This window comes from Zootoca vivipara, chromosome 5 (assembly GCF_965207765.1).
Source record: "Zootoca vivipara chromosome 5, rZooViv2.hap1.1, whole genome shotgun sequence".
Classification (NCBI taxonomy): Eukaryota; Metazoa; Chordata; class Lepidosauria; order Squamata; family Lacertidae; genus Zootoca; species Zootoca vivipara.
In genome coordinates, this window is record NC_142588.1 from 34,743,930 (window position 1) to 34,762,070 (window position 18,141).

The window sequence follows — 18,141 nt, forward strand, 5'->3', positions numbered from 1 at the left end:
CAGGTCTTGACTTGATGTCTAAAAGCATTCCACAGTGAAAGTAGGCAAGTCTTACTAGGGATGGTGTTGGTGCCAAAAACAACCAGGCCCTACAAATTGGGTCCAGAAATTAATAGGTAAACAGTGAAGATCGAATTGCACTGGATTGATATATTCAAGCTGCCTACTCCTGACAACAGCTTTACAGGAACATTTCCTATCAATTGAAGTGCAATGCACTTTAAAGGAAGCTCCCTACATAGCATGTTACAATAATTTAGTCTGGAATTATTTATTATATATCAATTGTTTATATTACCCTTCATCTAAAGATCACAGAATGGTTTACAAATGAAGCAAGACTGATGTGGTTAGGCATGCCCTCTCCAGGAAAAGGGACGTGTGGTATAGTAACCAAACTTGGTAAAAGGCATTTCTAGTCAACTGGCATGATCTGATAATTCAGAAGCAGCATGAAGGAATACCCTCTCGCTGTGATTCTGAATTTTCAGAAAGAGTGCAGCTGCATCCAATACAGGTTGTATTTGTAATATTAGATCCTACAGTTATTTCATCTTATCTGAATTAAGTTTGTTCATTGGCATCCAGCTTCTCACAGTTTCCAGGCACCAATTCAGGCTTTCCACTGCCTTCCTCAGATCAGAGGCAGATGGAAGATGATAGTTTATATGAGAGAAATGCCCGATTGTACTTTATGGAATTGACATCTGAATAAACAATTGGTGACTGAGAATTTAACATAGCCAAATCCCAACTTGTTTAAAAACCCTGTATCTTATTAACAGTACAATATACATAATGCTACTTAAGCATAGTAATCTTTGGTATTTGTCTTTCCAAGGTACTTCTGTGAAGTAAAATGCCCATTGGTTGGTAATTGGGAAAACATGCAATTCTGCACATTTAACTTGGCTTATTAAAGTCATGCCATTCTATTATTATTCATAACACAGGAAGATAGCTAATTAAAGTGATTTATGATGATGCTGTACTTTGGTTAGTCAGACTGACCTGACAACCTTTGGGACTGTGGGGTTGGAAAGTGGGTATCTAGGGCACAGTCCTGTAAAGAATTCTGATACATGTGATGTGTTGAAAAACAAGGCTTTCCATTTCTGCCACTTTTGTTATGTTACCCAAATTTATCCCTGCCCAAAAGCTGCATGTGAATCCAAGGCATTTGACTAGGATATGCTTTAAGAATGAAGGATATTATAATAACTTAATCACTAAGAATATTTTGAAGAAACAGATATGAAACCTGCTTCCCATTAATAAGATGAAAATAAAACTTTGTGCCAACTGCCTTCCCCTTTTCAGCAGTGTAATATACACATCTGAAGATGCTTAGGTGGAAGATGAACATAACAGTTGTTTGCTGTGATTGTGTGTATGTATGTACATAACACACACACACACACACACACACACACTGAACATGGGGGGGTTGTCTTTGCTTGTAATCTTCTCAGTGTTGTAGAATGTGCACTGTTGGAGAAAGAACGGGATAGATTTTTTATTTGATCCATTATGGCAACCAGGTGTTTTTTGTCATATGTTGTGCCTTTTAAAATGGAAAAAATACCCAATAATTAGCTAGTATTAGAGTTGCTTACTTTGGATCACTATTACTCTGTTGGATCTTAATTTAGATGCGGCTCAAATCTCTCTATAAAAAAATTAAAAATAACATATTGACCCATATCTAAATTAAAATCAGAGTGACCCGTGCCTAATAAAATGCTTGGCTCCAAAGGTACCTGTTAAACCAGTTTTGCCTCCTGAAGAGTGATCGAGAGGCTTTCAGCCATGAGAGAGCTGCAAGCTCTTTCAGTTTTACAAACGTGCCTCGGTGCGTTGAACACTCTTCTCCCAGCTTGCCTCTGTTCAAGGAAAGACTTCAATCCCCACAATTCCGCGGTTGCACATGCGTCTTCTGCTTACAGTTGTCAAAGTGCTCTTGCCAGAGCAATTTCTATTTGTCATATACCAAACCCGAAAGAAGGAAATAGACACACTGTCCCTTCCTTTTATTGATCTTTAAATACAGAATACTCAAAAGGTAACTTTTATCGGCGGCTAAGTGGATTACTGCATGCAAACGAAGTATTACGGGAGTATTTGATTTTCATGTACAGTAGTTTAGACGGGCACAAATACACCGGGGGGGGGGGAAGGGGGTGGAGGAAACAGGAGGCGCCGCATACCAGCCCAATGCTAGGTATTTAGTTGCCTATTTTTTCCGAGTAATACCCAATTTGTCTCTCTTCAGTTTGCCTGCGTGCACGTAATGGTTAGGTATTGACCTTGACAGAGGGGTAGATCTGTAGTGAAATCTTACGTATAAAAAGCGATGGGGGAAAATAATTATAGCTAGAGTCTCAATATGAAGTTGATAAAAAAATACCTTAAAATTGTTGTAGCACAGCTTATCTGCTATATTGGAAGCAATAGTTTTACTGTTACTATTGACTATTGTTTAAATGATTTACTAAACTGGGCGTTAAAACACAGGATGAGAGCAATATATTTGATTGTCCCTCTTTGTATGAAATGTATTGTATTAAATTTTCTTCCTTTACTGTTGTGGTGACTTTGATCGGAGCGCAGCTAATGGAAAACTACACAAAGCCTTTTATATTATGGCTTGCTGCAGTGCTGCTTTAAAGGTTTCCCTGCACCCCCTACAGCAGCAGCAAAGCTGCGTGCTACAGATGTGCTAGTTTGCTCCTTTTCGGATTAGGAATTTAGCTTAATACTCTCTTTATGCACTCCCTGCAATGCATTATTTTTAGATTGTGTGCACAGATCAATAAAATAAAATAAAAATACTGCTTGAATATATTTCTTCTATGCCCATTAAAATGTTGCTGTTTTCACTTGATTACCTGTTATGAAGAGGGATTTTAAATTCAGGAATGTTTTGAATTTAGTGGATATGAGAGAGGAAGTTACTACCTTCATATTTCTTCACACCCTTCTCAAAGCAACCCCTGTTTAAGTATTGGTTATTTTGCTGATGCAGTTAAATAGCGTTGAGAGATACATTCGATTTTGAAGGTTGCAACATTATTTGAGAAAAGTATATTGTTAAAACAAGCCTGTTTAATTTATGAATTTGTTCAGCGTCTTTTCCAGACCGCCGTCTTTTGTTTGGCCTATTTAACTATTTGCTGTTCCTCTGATAGCGTTCTTATAGGTGCAGAGGTAGGGAATGCTCTTTAGTAATAATAGATAGAAGACAAAATGGTCATTATTACTATCTGGTGATTTATATTGGCAATATAAATTAATTAGTGTTTTATGTCTGTGCGTGGAAAAATCTGCAGCAGGAGGATGCCTACAAGGAAGTGTTAGGGCGTCTGAATACTTTCCCCAGTTTATGCGGGATTGAAGGCTTCAGTATTTTTTGCTCAAAACAATTTAGTTCTTGGATTATTAAATGCCATATTTAACATGGGAGACAAAAGGACCGTTAAAACAAACAAAACTGTATCCCCTGGTTACGTGCAAGATGCCTCCCACCCCTTCAGTAGCTTTAAAAAGTACCGTTTGGCTTAGTTTTTTTCGTTTATTCAGGGCTTTAAAATCGTGGATCCTGAACTGTTTTTAATTATTTGGTTGAACCGGTTTGTTGATTAAGCGAAATGGGTATGCGGCTCCTTTAAAAGGTCTATTCATAGGAAAGGGGGTGGGGGAGAGTAAAGGCTGCTGTCTTTTTAACCTTGCTGAAGGACGCAGCAGTATTTATTGACGTATGCAAATAACAAGGAAGGAGGAGGGTGCACGGAAAAACAGGAACCAGAATCAGTTTCTCATTGCAGGGCGAGAGATCTGAGTTCCGGTGTAAGAGAAAGAGACGTGGCGAAATTGCTGTATATCTCTGCCCTATAAGCATATCTTTCCTTTACACTGAAGGGAACCAAGACATCAAAGAGGGTGAAACATCTTCAAATGTATTTTTAGAAGCGACGTGGAGCGATTACACTGATTCAAACTGTTACTCCTAAAGGGGTGGGGGTAGGGATTACGTATTAGTCGTACATTGCAACTTGCGGCAGCGTTACGCTAGCAGTGGCATTCTTGCAAGCAGCAGAAGCAAGGCTAAAGCAGCCATATGAATGTTAACAGTCTGTCTTCTGGATTTTTTTCCTTCTTCCTCTCGTTTCAGCTGCGCAAACCATGCAGGATGATTTACTGATGGACAAAAGCAAAGCCCAGCCCCAGCAGCAGCGGCAGCAGCAGCAAGATCCAAACGCAGCAGAAGCCCCTTCTACGCCCATCACGTCAGAGACACCCAAACAGGAGGATAGCAGCCCAGTGACTAGCATCGGCTCAGCAGCTCCTGCCCAAAATAGCAAGGAAAAGATGCAGATGGAGTCCCCCATCTTGCCAGGCTTAAGTTTTCACCAGCCTCAGCAGGAACCTACAGCCGGCACCTCCTTGTCTCCCTCCTTCGGAAGCACCTGGTCTACTGGGACCACAAATGCCGTGGATGATAGCTTTTTCCAAGGGATTACCCCTGTCAATGGGACAATGCTTTTCCAGAATTTCCCTCACCATGTAAATCCGGTTTTTGGTGGCACTTTCTCCCCCCAGATTGGCCTAGCTCAGACTCAGCACCACCAACAGCAGCAGCAGCAGCAACAAGCCCAGCAGCAGCAAAGGAGATCGCCAGTCAGCCCCAATCAGGCATCTTTTGCCCAGAGAAATGCTGCTTATAGCCATCAGCCCATCATGACCAGCAAACCTTCCTCCTCCTCAGCTTCCACCTCTTCTCCTTCCAGCTGGAATAACCACCAAAATGCCGCCTGGAGTACACCTTCCAATCCTTGGGGCGGGCTGCAAGCTGGCAGGGACCCTCGAAGGGCAGTAGGTGTGGGTGTTGGTGTAGGAGTGGGAGTTGGAGTGCCATCCCCACTCAATCCCATTTCACCTCTTAAGAAGCCCTTCTCTAGCAATGTCATTGCCCCACCAAAGTTTCCACGGGCTGCTCCCCTAACCCCAAAATCCTGGATGGAAGACAACGCCTTCAGGACTGACAATGGTAACAATCTGTTGCCTTTTCAGGTAATGTCTTTTATTTGAGTAAAGAAAGCGAAGTGATATTTCAGTATTTGTCTCATAATATAATTCTATGTTACATCAAACACAGTATTTGTCATTCTAGCACTTGCCTTACTTCATTAGCTATTTTCACAGAAATAATTCGAGCTATGTAGTAGCTGAGGGGGCTCACATATGTTAAAAATCTCAAGTGAAAATTAGAGTCAGGTTGTGATTCAATATTCTTTGTTTCCCTTTAATTTTGACTTTTAAGGATCAGAAATATTTGCTTATTGATGCTCACTTCTTTCTTTCCACCCCTCCTCCTAGGATGTATAGTGTTCCATGTACATGTTTTTTTAATTGGTACAGTAGTTTTTATTTATTTTTAATCTGAAATATAGGAACATTAATGGATCCATTAAAGTAGTTGGCTTCAATGGCTGACTAAAACAGAACAGTTGAGGAATCTAGTTAATTACCTTCTGCATATTAAAGGGCCAAACCCTTTCTGCTTTAAAGGGCTTTACTTGATTAGTGTTGAGAAATGAGGTTCAGCAGGATTGGGTTTGCAAAATCAGGCAGATGAATGCAAATAAAATGCTGAAATTGCTGAAGTGTAATCATGATAATGTGTTTAGGGTGTGGGTTTGAAGGAGTTTTGGATGTGTGTTGACTTGAGTATCATTTGCTTTCAATAAGGAAATCTCTAATGGCAACACGCAAGATTAAGAAATACAGGGAAGGTATTTGTGTGAATGAATTTCTTAAACTTCAGTTTTATGCCTTATCAGAGGAAAGATACAATAGGACATGACCTTCACAACCATATTGCAATGGAGCCTATTTACTAGCTACATAAGCCCTGAAATATTTAAAGCAGCAGTGTCCTTCATTGGTTTTGTTATCTAAGATGTCAGGGCAGATCAATTGCAACAACTGAAACGGGAAAATAGAAGCTCTGAAATTTTAATGTAGAATGGAACTTGTCTTGGTGTTAAATGCCGCCTCAACTGAATAACTGGCACATGCACTTTACCTTGTATCCTGTATCAGATTATGAAGATAGAAGCTTTTTTGTTTTATGTTGGTTGCCCCAAGTTGTTGCTTCTAAATGCATAAATTGGACTCTTAAAGGGCAGTGAAATCACTTTGTTTTCTGGTTTCAAAGGAACACTCTTTTAAAGTTACATTTTCCAATTTGGGCAATAAAATTACAATAAACAGTTACTGTTGGGATTTATTTTAAAATCCAGTATATTCAGTAGTGCAGAATAAAATCTTTTAAGAATACCTGCTTGCCTGGAGCTTCCAGGAAGCAGCGCTTTGCTGCACAGGAGCGGCGAGGTTCTGGGCCATATTTCCTGCACGGCCATTGGGGGATGCCAGAGCCTCCCCTTCTGGCTGCATGGTTTGGCACGAATAGTCCATTCCAATGGGCCAATCAGAGAGTGCTAGGCTTTGTCAGCAGCCTGCTGATATCCTATAAATTGCTGCTGCACCTGGGGCCCCAGTTATTTTGGGGGTTTCCCACCTTTTCACCCTGTATATGTGTGGACATGCTCAAATGTGATCAGGCAAGTCAGTGTGAAGACCTTCCTATGGAAAACTTAGTCACCATTCTCAGAGCCATGAATTAATTTTCCTGCAGACAAATTGACCGGTCTGCAGACTTTCGCCTACCTCATAGCAAGTGTCACAACTTTTTGCAGATGGCACTGGGTTGGATCTTTAACCTACTGGGCACTCCCTTAAAGGGTATGGAATGGGGTGTTTATTTCCAGGAGCCTACATGTGGAGTCAATAGGCTATAGTACCTTTCTGAGTGGTGGCCCTGGTGGGTCGTCCAACTTGATATATGTCAAGGAGTGACTCTGATCCCAGGAATGACCCATCCCATTGATCAACCAGTAGGCAGGTTGATTAATTCCGGATTCATACCCAGTGCCTTTGCCTATGTCTATTTACATCTGTAATCAATAAAAGGTTGGGGTCTATTTCAACCCAATAACATCCTGTACAGTATATATTTTTTACTGCTTGTATGGCCCAATACCGTGCTGCACACCTTGTGTTCTTGAGCATGCAATGCTGCTTGCCTCCTTCCATTCAAATAAGAGGATTGGTTTCAGATTTCATTGTGCGGCTTAATTCTATTAAAGGGAGAGTTGCTTAGTTCCTACTGGTTCTTCTGTGTGAAAGGAGCTGGAGGCTTCTTGATAGTTGGTATCTTAAAAGTCAAAGAGGTGGACAGACAGACTTCTCTTGAGACATTTACGCCTGCTAATTGTAGTTTATTATTGCATTCCATGAAGTAAGTGTAAAGTATAATTAGATGCTTCTGTGGTGCCTAATGACAAATACGGTAACCTATATATTGCTATATAGGTTACCACATCGACTTTCTGAAACATAGGTGTTAGACTGACATGCGTGACAAGTCGCTTTTTCCATTAAAACAATGAAGACAAGCTAACATATGGCATTTTCCTTCTAAATAATAATAATAAGAGTTTGGATTTGATATCCCGCTTTATCACTACCCGAAGGAGTCTCAAAGTGGCTAACATTCTTTCCCTTCCTCCCCCACAACAAACACCCTGTGAGGTGAGTGGGGCTGAGAGACTTCAAAGAAGTGTGACTAGCCCAAGTCACCCAGCAGCTGCATGTGGAGGAGTGGAGACACGAACCCGGTTCTCCAGATTACGAGTCTACCGCTCTTAACCACTACACCACATTCAGTTGTGGCTGCTATGGAATGGACTGCCACTGGTGCAACCGTATTTCCCCTTACTTTCTTCTCACTTGTTATCCCCCCCCCCCAAATGCTCCAGGGGTCCTCCAGAGCAGATTTGGGGAGAAAGTAGATAAGAAGGAAGACCGCTCATGTATTATTGGATGTTTCCCAATGTTTGCAGTAAAAGGTAAAGGTCCAGTCGCGGACGACTCTGGGGTTGCGGTGCTCATCTCGCTCTATAGGCCAAGGGAGCCGGCGTTTGTCCGCAGACAGCTTCCGGGTCATGTGGCCAGCATGACTAAGCCACTTCTGGCAAACCAGAGCAGCACATGGAAATGCCGTTTACCTTCCCGCCGGAGCGGTCCCTAATTATCTACTTGCACTTTGACGTGCTTTTGAACTGCTAGGTGGGCAGGAAATGTTTGCAGTACTCACATTCTAAACACTGACATATCTTGTTTTTATGTCAAGAGTGAAAGTAATTTATAAAGCACATATGATTTTGACTCAAAATAGATACTTTGTACAGGCAATATTAATTTAACGTATTGGTTTTAAAATATGATCAAAACCTTCCTTTTCTATACCCTATTAAAGTCAAAGCCAACATAAGAAATATATTTATTTTTATTTTGTAGAAAGAAATGTGATTTTTGAACCAAGAAATGACTTATGTTGATGGGGGATGGATTTATGACATGAGAATATTCCATGGTTCATTTAGTGGATATGTTAATAGTACAGACTTAACTTGTTTCATAATATGTGCTTCTGGAAGTTAGTTGCTAATAATTTCCAACAGAATTCTTAGCATTGTCATCAAATGACAGTTCCATATTTACTGTATTGGGGAGTATGCATTGATAGTTCCACTGCACTCGGAGTGGGCTATTATAAGTCAGACTTGTTTGGGGTTGCTTTTCAAAATGGAAATTTCATCTTTACAAAATGCAACTGCCCAGTTGCTTGACAGGATCAGGCATTTGGAACACATAACACCTGTACTGTACTATATAGCACTGGCTGCCAATTCATTTCAAGGCCTGTGCTGGGTTTTATTTTGAAATGCTGCTGCTTTGTTTTTGCAATTTTAATTAAATAGCTTTTATCATTATGGTTGTCTTGAGCCATATTTGTATTAAGTTATTGTAAACCATGTTGTGAAAGCTTTTTTTTTAAAGGGCAGCATATAAACTTACTCAGAATAAAGCTAATTTAAGTTTGTAGTATGACTATGCGATCCATACAAGTCATTGGCACTTGGGAGCTGTCACTAAATACTAAGAACACCAAATGGCACAATTATTATTTTAAACATATGTTGCTAAGTATTTCCCCATAAAAACAATTAGGCAAATTTGTCACACCGTTTCCTATTTGGTGTTATTTGAAAATGTTTTCATTTTGTAGCTTTAACTTGGCATGTTAATTTTAGATGATGTTGTGACTAGATAAGGTGGCAGTTCTAAAATTACATATACATTGCAAAAATTCTTTAGCTGCCTAAATTTAAATATTACATTTAACTTACCCTGTATGAACTGTGAAAACATAAAGATGCTTGTTAATACCTAGGTGAGGGTGATTATCTTAAAGGAAGACATTGTTTTTCATCACCATCAATACATGTTTTGCAAATGGTCTCAAGAAGAATTTAAAGAATGTGGGGTGATGCACTGAAAAATTGTGGTTATTCAGTCATATTCAGAATTTTTTATCTTTTTATGAGAATCCCACAATCTGCTTGTGTTAGATTTTAGTCTTCAAGGTACACAGATGAAAGGCAAATAAGTGGTCCTTGCTGGAAAAAGTTTTTGAATCCTGTCTTATATTTGTATGGTGTCCTATTTAAAATTGGTGCTTCAGAATATACAAAATATTATTTGATAGTGTCAGCTACAAGCACTGAGAGGGAACCTCGTTTCTCTACCTTTCCCAGATAATCTGTTTGTGATAGCTGACTGCTTCTCTAAATGAATGTCAAGCTGCTGTTCCTAATTATTACCTTTTTTAAATGTTGCAGTATTGACATAATTAAGTATCCCATTTGGCTCAAATATTATGTATTAAAGGGCAACATTTCTTGTAATGCTTCTGCTCTTGAGTTATAAGCAGGATGTCCTGAGCCTTAGATCTTTTAAATTAATCTTATAGTTGGAGATCATTTAAAATATGTGTGGCTACTTTAGTGTCATTTTCATTACTTCTGCATATATCTTTGAAAACTATGGATGCAGTAAGTTTCTAAACCAGGCATCCCCAAACTTCAGCCCTCCAGATGTTTTGGACTACAATTCCCATCTTCCCTGACCACTGGTCCTGTTAGCTAGGGATCATGGGAGTTGTAGGCCAAAACATCTGGAGGGCCGCAGTTTGGGGGTGCCTGTTCTAAACTTTTGAATGCCCATCATGCCTCTTGGATTAGGTCCATAGGGGAATAGTTCTGAAATCCTGAGTATACACAACAGAGTATGGCATGACAGATGTGAGCTGGAACAAAATTTCAGTAATGTTGACTACAGACTCTTAATGCTTAGAGTATATATTTAAGAATTTAAAAATATTTTGTATTATAATTTATGTACTTTGAGGAATTAATGCTGTGCAGCTCTATCCTAGACGATGTTAATATTATGCCATATGTTGCTCTAAAAATACCTTGCTTATCAAACAAAAAAGAGCAAGCAAACACAATATCTTGGCTACCATTTGCTACTGAGCAGCTTGGTTCAGCAGGAACTCTACACATGTCCTGGCACTAAAACTATTTTGCTTTCACACTGTGCATGTAATATATTTTAACCTTTTTTTTTTTTTAAAAAAAAACCTGGCTAGTGTTTGAAAGTAATAAGAGAGCTATCAGTTGTTTTAAGGTGAATAAATTCAGCATAGTGTAGAACAGTGGACTTAGATCCAGATTGAAATTGCTCCTCAGCTGCAAAGCTTACTAGCTGAGCTTGGGCAGTCATTGTCTCTTAGCCTAACCTACCCCACAGGTAATAAAGTGAAAACATCACGTGTGTTGCCCTGAGCTCCTAGATGAGAGGAATCAAAATGTATAGCCAGGCCTATCATTCTGGCTTTTAAACAGTCCTTGAAAACCAATTTATTCCAAATTGCTTTTATTTGAAAACAAACAAACCTGAGATCTTGAGCTGATTTATTGCTCTTGGTTTAAAATTCTATTTTTACTAATGGTTTAATTAGTTGTATGAGCTATAGGGCTGCACTCTGAGTTGGTTTTAACAGCTGAAATCATTGTATTTTATGAGAGCTGTATATTTTAATGTAAACCACCTTTTGGGGCTTTTTTCCTGACAGGTGACCTAGGAATATTTTTTAAAAAATATTAATAATAAATAAATGTGATAATTATATTACTATTGTTACTTGTTACAGATACAAAGCAATATTCTGGGTGCCTTCAAGCTACAGTTGATTATTGCCTATTAGGAAAAGGAAGTTAAATGTTTAGGATGGTGGCTTTAACACCCCTTATACAATAGTTCTGTTGCTTCTTGATAATATAGTAGCAGATGCTATTGAAGTAGTCATCATATGGAAAAATAATGGATGGCTGGGTTAGAGTGCTGGTTGAATAATTTTTCATGTTGCTTAAACTCAAACAAAAAATTAATTCCATGCTAATTTCCACAGTTCATTTGCTGTTAAGACTAGAATATTAATTGATGGAGCAGTTTTTAAAATGACTAAAACTGATGATTTAATAATTACATTTATAATAGAAATAAAGAATTGGATGCAGCTTTTAGAGAACACTGCTTGTTGTGAGAGAGATTTTAAATACAGGCAGTGGCCATTTTGCACGTGTTCCATTGGCACGCAACCGCTGATGCACACCCTGTTTTTGGCCCTAGAATAGGGCGGGCTTATTTGCACTCCGGCAGTTCATGTGATGACCCAGAATGCAATCCCTGCACAAATGAGGAGTTGGCTGTACAGTAATGTTAATATGACCCTTGGTACAGATGTGTATCTTAAAATGTTATGGCATAATAATAATCACTGTTCTGATGTCAAAGGCTAATAATGTGGCTTGTGCATTAGCTCTAAAGCCAGAAATAAACTGGTTATCATACCATACAATACTGTATCATATCCAATCCCAGTTTGAACAATATGTGCCAGCTCACTTCCAGTTAAGATGGTGATCTGAGAGGTAGTGATTCCACAAACTCCAGACCTAATTTTTAGCCAAAGATATCCTGCAATGGAATTGTTTTTCTCCTTTCCTGTAGCATATAATTTTTATTTTGTCCTTTTGATGTACATAATCAACTTCACTTGGAGTAATTTATTGTATGTGGGGTTGTGCTTGTGGCCTATGCTGTGAAAGGGGCCTAAGAAACTGGTGGATTCACAGCACATGCTGAGGAACACACCTGAAGCCTTTGGTTGCTTCAAGTTCCACTGATGAGATTATGGATCTTAAAAAAAGTATCTGAATGAATGTGACATTTATCAAATAATAAATTCTGATGCTGCACACTTCAGCACATCAGAGTCAATAACATATGGTCACCACTGAGTATTGCCTTTCAGATGTGCAAGGCCTGGAAGATGAGACTGTATTTCCCCTTTATATCCTTAGAGTGGAGAATTCAGCTTTACATGCTAAATAGTTGGATTTGGTGGGTAGGTCTCATAGTAACAATTTAAGAATTATGGGGATGAGGGAGAGATTGGTGCAGGGGGAACCCTGTGATTTTTGTGGCAACCCTGCTAACAGTTACCGGATCTCTTGAATGGTTCTATCTTAGATAGAATGTGCAAAGCACAGCCCAGTCCCCTCTCTCCTCCCAGGAAGAGAATATGTCGATATTTTAAGATATCTAATCAAATAGGATTTGTTGTGGAGTGCATGTGAGAAGTGGGTGATGAAGTGGTGGCCAAATGCGGATGAGATAGTTTTTTCCCTGGAAGGAGGTTTTGGAGGCCTGGCAGACTTTTTCCAGTGTGAAGTACATGGCCCAGGAGTGTAACATTACTTTCTTTATTATATTTCCTGCTATTTTCTGTATGTGCATCAATGGGCAAGTCAAAATTTCTATGAACCAGCAGTGCTGAAGGACTTTCTGCTTACACTTGATCTTCCACTGGAAAATCCTGTACAGGAATAACTTTCTGTGCAGGCCTGGCCTTTACTCGCTGTCCAGCTGCCTTATTCTACCCAGGTTGATTTCATCAGCTGTCTTCTGCTGAGAAACACTGTAGACCTGGTTCCTTCAAACTGTACTCTAGCCTAGGTTTAAACAGTTCCTGAAGTTGTCAGTGACTATGGACTTATCGTTTTGAACACGGGCATTGCATGGACAATTCTATTTGTTAGATTTAAGTTTGTTTTGGATCACCATGTTGTATCCCTCTCTTTCTTTAGTGTGAAGTAACACATTCTGGCAATCCCCATTGATCTTCTGGTTTCCCCTTCCTTCCACAGCAACACATTTGCTTTATTTTAGTTATATTACACTGTTTTGTTTTACCCTGTGTAACTGTTATAACATAGGAGGGAGGAGTTGTTGAGCTTTTACTTAGCACACTGTGTAGCTCGTTGACAATCCTGCTATCCCTGTTAATAAACAGGCTCTTTTAAAAGAATCATTTATTGGTTGGGAAGGGCCATAGCTCAATGGTATAGCATTTGCCTTGCATGTGGAAGGTCCCAAGTTTAGTCTCCATCATTAAGGAGGTCTGCTATGCATGATGCTAGAATTGGTCCTTTAGCATTGCAGCACCTACCTTTTGGAATTCCCTCCTATTATATATCAGACAAGTGCCTTGTCTATTGTCCTTCTAAGCCTTTTAAGTGGACACTTGTATCCCTGTTAGTATCTGTTGGATTTGAACTGATTTGTATATGTGTTGTAACTTTACATTGCTTATATATTTATATAATTATTCCAAAGTTGTTTTATATTGCTGCTCAGCAGTGACATGTGAGGATGTCACATGCCCTCCCTTTTTTGTTTCTTTTCATGGGAAACTGTACTTACGTTACCTATGCAATTGGGTTCTTTGTCCCCTTTTGGTGGCCAAGAGTATTCTAAGGAATTTATCACAGCCACAATCATTCAGTGATCACAAGACTTGTCAACTCTTGCAGAGCATGAAAAAGTGACCTTTGGCAGTAGCAACAGATACACAAGCACACATACATTTGGTCTTCATATATAGAACTGTGTGAATTAGGCAGGGCTCATCAGCCTTTTTGGACCAGTGGACACATTTTTAATTTTGAGAGGGTGCTGTGGGTGCCAGTCACAAAATAGCTGCCATAGAAGTGTAGCATAACAATAAATTAGACAGTACAGTCCTGGCAAATCTTTTCCCATAACTATATTTCCATACTCAAGCCATGACTGTACTGTCTAATTCATATATGAAGACCAAATGTCTGAGTTCCTGTGCACCTGCTCCTACCTGCCCAAGGCCACTTTGGTTAAAGGCACTAGAACCTGGTTTTTCTCCAATAACAACCCCTAAACCAAAGGCTAGACTGCCCCATTAATCACAGAGACTTACTTCTGTGTAGACAATTCACTGTGCACTGAATTGTTACTAAGTGCCTGTTCTTTAGCTCCTGTACAACATGAGACATCCTAATATTCTTTGCAAAGTTTTCATATTTGCCTTTTTTTTTGGGGGGGGGGAGTTATTTAACATCAATCTACACTTAATTGTGTAGTAGTATTTGCAGAAAATAACTTCTAGGGACCTCCTGATCTGAGATGCATCAACGGCAGGAAAGTTTCATCCTGGTTGTTAGTGGAAAAAGGAAGGAGGGCAAGGACTAGAAAGTAAGACAGAAGCAGGAAAAATGCACTAAAGAGGAGGGTAAAACAGCAGCTCTTTAGGACCCAGGGGATTCCTGTTGCCTGGTGTCCAAACAATTATCAATCCCAGCTGTGACTTCTTTGATTGGCTAAAAACACTGACAGATGGGAGCAGGTAGGTAGCCGTGTTGGTCTGGATCGAAGTAAAATAAAAAAAATTCCTTCAGTAGCACCTTAAAGACCAACTAAGTTTTTATTTTGGTATGAGCTTTCGTGTGCATGCACACTTCTTCAGATACTTCTTCAGGTATTCTTCAGATACACATTCTTCAGATGGGAGCAGGCAGCCTGGGTCATTTCACAGAAATCACTTGGAAAGGTAGCTGCATATTTTTCTTCATAACTTCCTTTCTAGGAGGGCTAGATATTTACTTCTCTTTAAAAAAAAAAGAAAAGGGGGGGGGAGTAAAACTCAGCCCTGCCCCCTCCCGCCACATGATGCCCTTCACAAATCAGAGTGCAACCCTTTGACATGGAGTGTATAAGTAGCATTTCAGTTGGAGACCATTCCCCACTCCTTGCCTCTTCTCTCCCCCATTTTATAATTGTATGACAGTATATTTATGATTTTGCTTGGTTTGATTGCTGCTACTGTTTCTTCTTGTGTTCATTTGTATTGTTACAAAATGAATACTAAAAAAAACCCTATGCATTAAAAAAGTGTGCAAGCTGTCAGTGCTGGGAGAACAGCAGCAGAAATACTCAAGGATGCTATTATTAGTTTGGTTTGTGGTCCTCAGTTCTGTTTGGTCAGAATTTCTGTAGTATATTTGGAGGGTAAAAAGTGCTTTACGCTTCTCATCTTCTATTAGCTGATGAGATAGGTCCAGCTCCAGAAATGGTGACATGCCCAAGGCAACTGATATTTGCAGTTGAGCAAATACTTGAGCATGGGTCCTCCATAGGTCATTTGGCACTTGTCCATTGCACTGCAGGGTTAATTAAACTGGAAAATGAGTTTTTATATTGTTTGTGCCATTTGTGCCTATTGCACCAAAATTCAATGTCACATTCTAGTGTGGGTAGGCCAGGGTTCTCTTATAATTTTGTTACAATAAAATATTTATTGTTCACATTCTCCTTGTTGATCAAAGACTGTAGGTTGCTATGTAATTAATTTACTTCTATTTAGCTGAAAATTGTCATAAAATTAAAAATATTATATACAGTTTTATAGTTCAGGTGATTTTTCAATTGCTCCTTTGCAAACTCCTTTTTTTTCTGATTCCATGTTAAAATAAGGAATATCTGAAGCAGCTTTCAAATGTTTTTCAGAAGTCAAAATACATTTTAAAAATATGTGTGATGTGTGGAATTTCATCTAGACTCTTGCAAGTGCAAAAACAGCCAAAGGTAATATCTGAATACCAAAATCTGGATTGGATCTCTTCCATGCCCAGAGGCACAGTCACCTTCTTCTGTTTACCACTGAAATAAAATAAAGATCTGTTGCAGCACAAAAGCTTCAGAAGCCATGCAGAAGATGAGCAATTGCTCATTCCTGGATCTATTGATCACAAACCTCATCTTTATGAAAGGCATGTGTAATAAGGAAAATTACTCTCTCTCTCTCTCTCTCTCTCTCTCTCTCACACACACACACACACAAACAGTATATTCTCTTGTCGCCTAAAAAGTGTTTCAGTCACTGATTGGTTACTGACTTACAAGTAACAGAATGCAGTAGAACCTGGTTTGGGACCCCCCTGTAAACACACTTCCTCATATTCCTAGAGGTGTACAGTATACCTTTCCTATAAGAGTCTCTAACTTGATCAAGTAGGATAAGCTACATCTGGGTATGTTGTTGATTTAAATGGGGAAATGGACATTGAAGATGAGATTAAATCCATGTTTATGGGGCATAGTGTTCCTTTATGTACTGCATCCTCCATATAGTGCAATGTAGATGGACTAGGTCACATTACTTTGTAAAGAGTAGTTTGTATCATAAATGAAAACATTATAAGTCAGGGTAGCCAATGCAATGTCCTCCAAATGTTGATGGTTTACAGTTCCAATCATCCTTGATCATTGACCATGCTGGCTGGTGCTGATGGAAGAGGGGAAACCAACAACATCTGGAAGGCACCATGTTGACTGTACCTAGGCTAGTTATTTAAATTGATCATACAGTGATAAAATTGAAGCTTTCAAAATGTGCTCTTTGATCCTAGTGCAATTTCTTGGGTGTGTGTGGGAAAGCATTAACTGACATTGCAGATGTTCTGGTTGTACTTCCTTAAATACTTAAATCATACTGTTTCGGGATACAGACTTGTGTGTACTTGTAAAATGTTAGCAAATATATTGAGAGTAGATATATGTTTGAATTCAACACTTTTTAAAATTGTAGGTTATAACAATAATAGGAATAACCAGAAAAATATGTATTATTTTTCACTGCTTATGTTGATAAACTCTTATGTCCCTGTAGCTTTTGGGATTTCTCTTCTGGAGTATTTCCTGTAGTTCGTTGGCTTGTAGGAGTTTTGGATGTTGCTACTAAAATAAGAATAGAATAAATTAACATTATGTTGAATCAGAAGGGTTAGAGGTCTTAAGATGTTCTGCTGCTTTGCCATCTTAATAAAATATAAGTAAAATGTACAGCAAATGTTTTCCCCGGAGTCTGCTTTTGAATGGGGAAACTTCTCATAAGGAAAGACTTCTGATTACTTCAGGGCGATCCAAAATTTACTTCACTGGGATTGCATTTGAATACTGATTCAGCTGAATCAAACTTCAAATTCTTAACACTGTTAGTTGTCACGAAAGTACCAGCTGTGTGTCTCGTTGGTTTGCTGCATACGGATAGGTTGCAAAAATTGGGGGCCTTAAGGTAGCGAGTTCTAGTCTTCTAATGAATCCAGCCATTTCCTTCAACAAAGCCTTCCACAAAGACTAGGGCGCTACTAGCTTAGCTTTTTTCTTTCTTTGATGCCCAAGGAATCATGAGAGATCTTTTCACTGCAGCTGCTAGATATGAGCGTATTAAGGTTTTAATGCACTTGCCAAAAAGCACAGCAACTGCCTGTTGCAGATTGGCCATTTATTATTATTATTATTATTATTATTATTATTATTATTATTATTATTAAGTTTTAGGACTGTAATATTTAGGACTGTAATATTCTCATTATATTGCTGGTTGTCCTGTGGCATTGGAGGTGATAATTTCAGCTATGTTCTACATCTAGTTGTCACTGAGCTGCTGCAGAAGAAAGTGGCTTCTTTGCTCACAACTTCATCATTACATGATGACACTTCCTTTTGTAGTCTGGCTTGAACTGTGATTTTTCTATAAATTGCTTAAACACAATGAGAATATGGATGCTCACATAATGAGTATTTTCCCACCATGAAAGAAAGGAAAAGCAGGCACAAAGCTCTAAACTTTCCAGGAGTTCTTACCACCTCAGGCTATCCTTAGAGCTTGTCACCGCTACAATATGGGATGATATTGGAATACTAAGTGGGTGTGCTACAAAGAGGGTGACAACT

At 39.0% G+C, this 18,141-nt stretch overlaps 1 protein-coding gene across 11 annotated transcripts in view; it reads left to right on the forward strand.

Annotated features, from left to right (window-relative positions):
* The window catches only part of CPEB3 (cytoplasmic polyadenylation element binding protein 3), a 72,208-nt gene that overhangs the window by 4,574 nt on the left and 49,493 nt on the right, over positions 1–18,141 (forward strand). For 5 of the 11 annotated variants that reach the window (XM_088670367.1, XM_088670364.1, XM_088670371.1 and 2 more), the window contains exons 1-2: positions 3,808–3,939; positions 4,172–5,070. In XM_088670367.1, coding sequence (XP_088526493.1) covers positions 4,183–5,070 — 888 coding nt within the window. In that variant the 5' untranslated portion in view covers positions 3,808–3,939; positions 4,172–4,182. Of the gene's footprint in view, positions 1–1,948; positions 2,063–3,807; positions 3,940–4,171; positions 5,071–18,141 lie in introns of those variants that run through there. The other 6 variants (XM_088670368.1, XM_088670365.1, XM_088670372.1 and 3 more) reach the window with 2 other exon arrangements.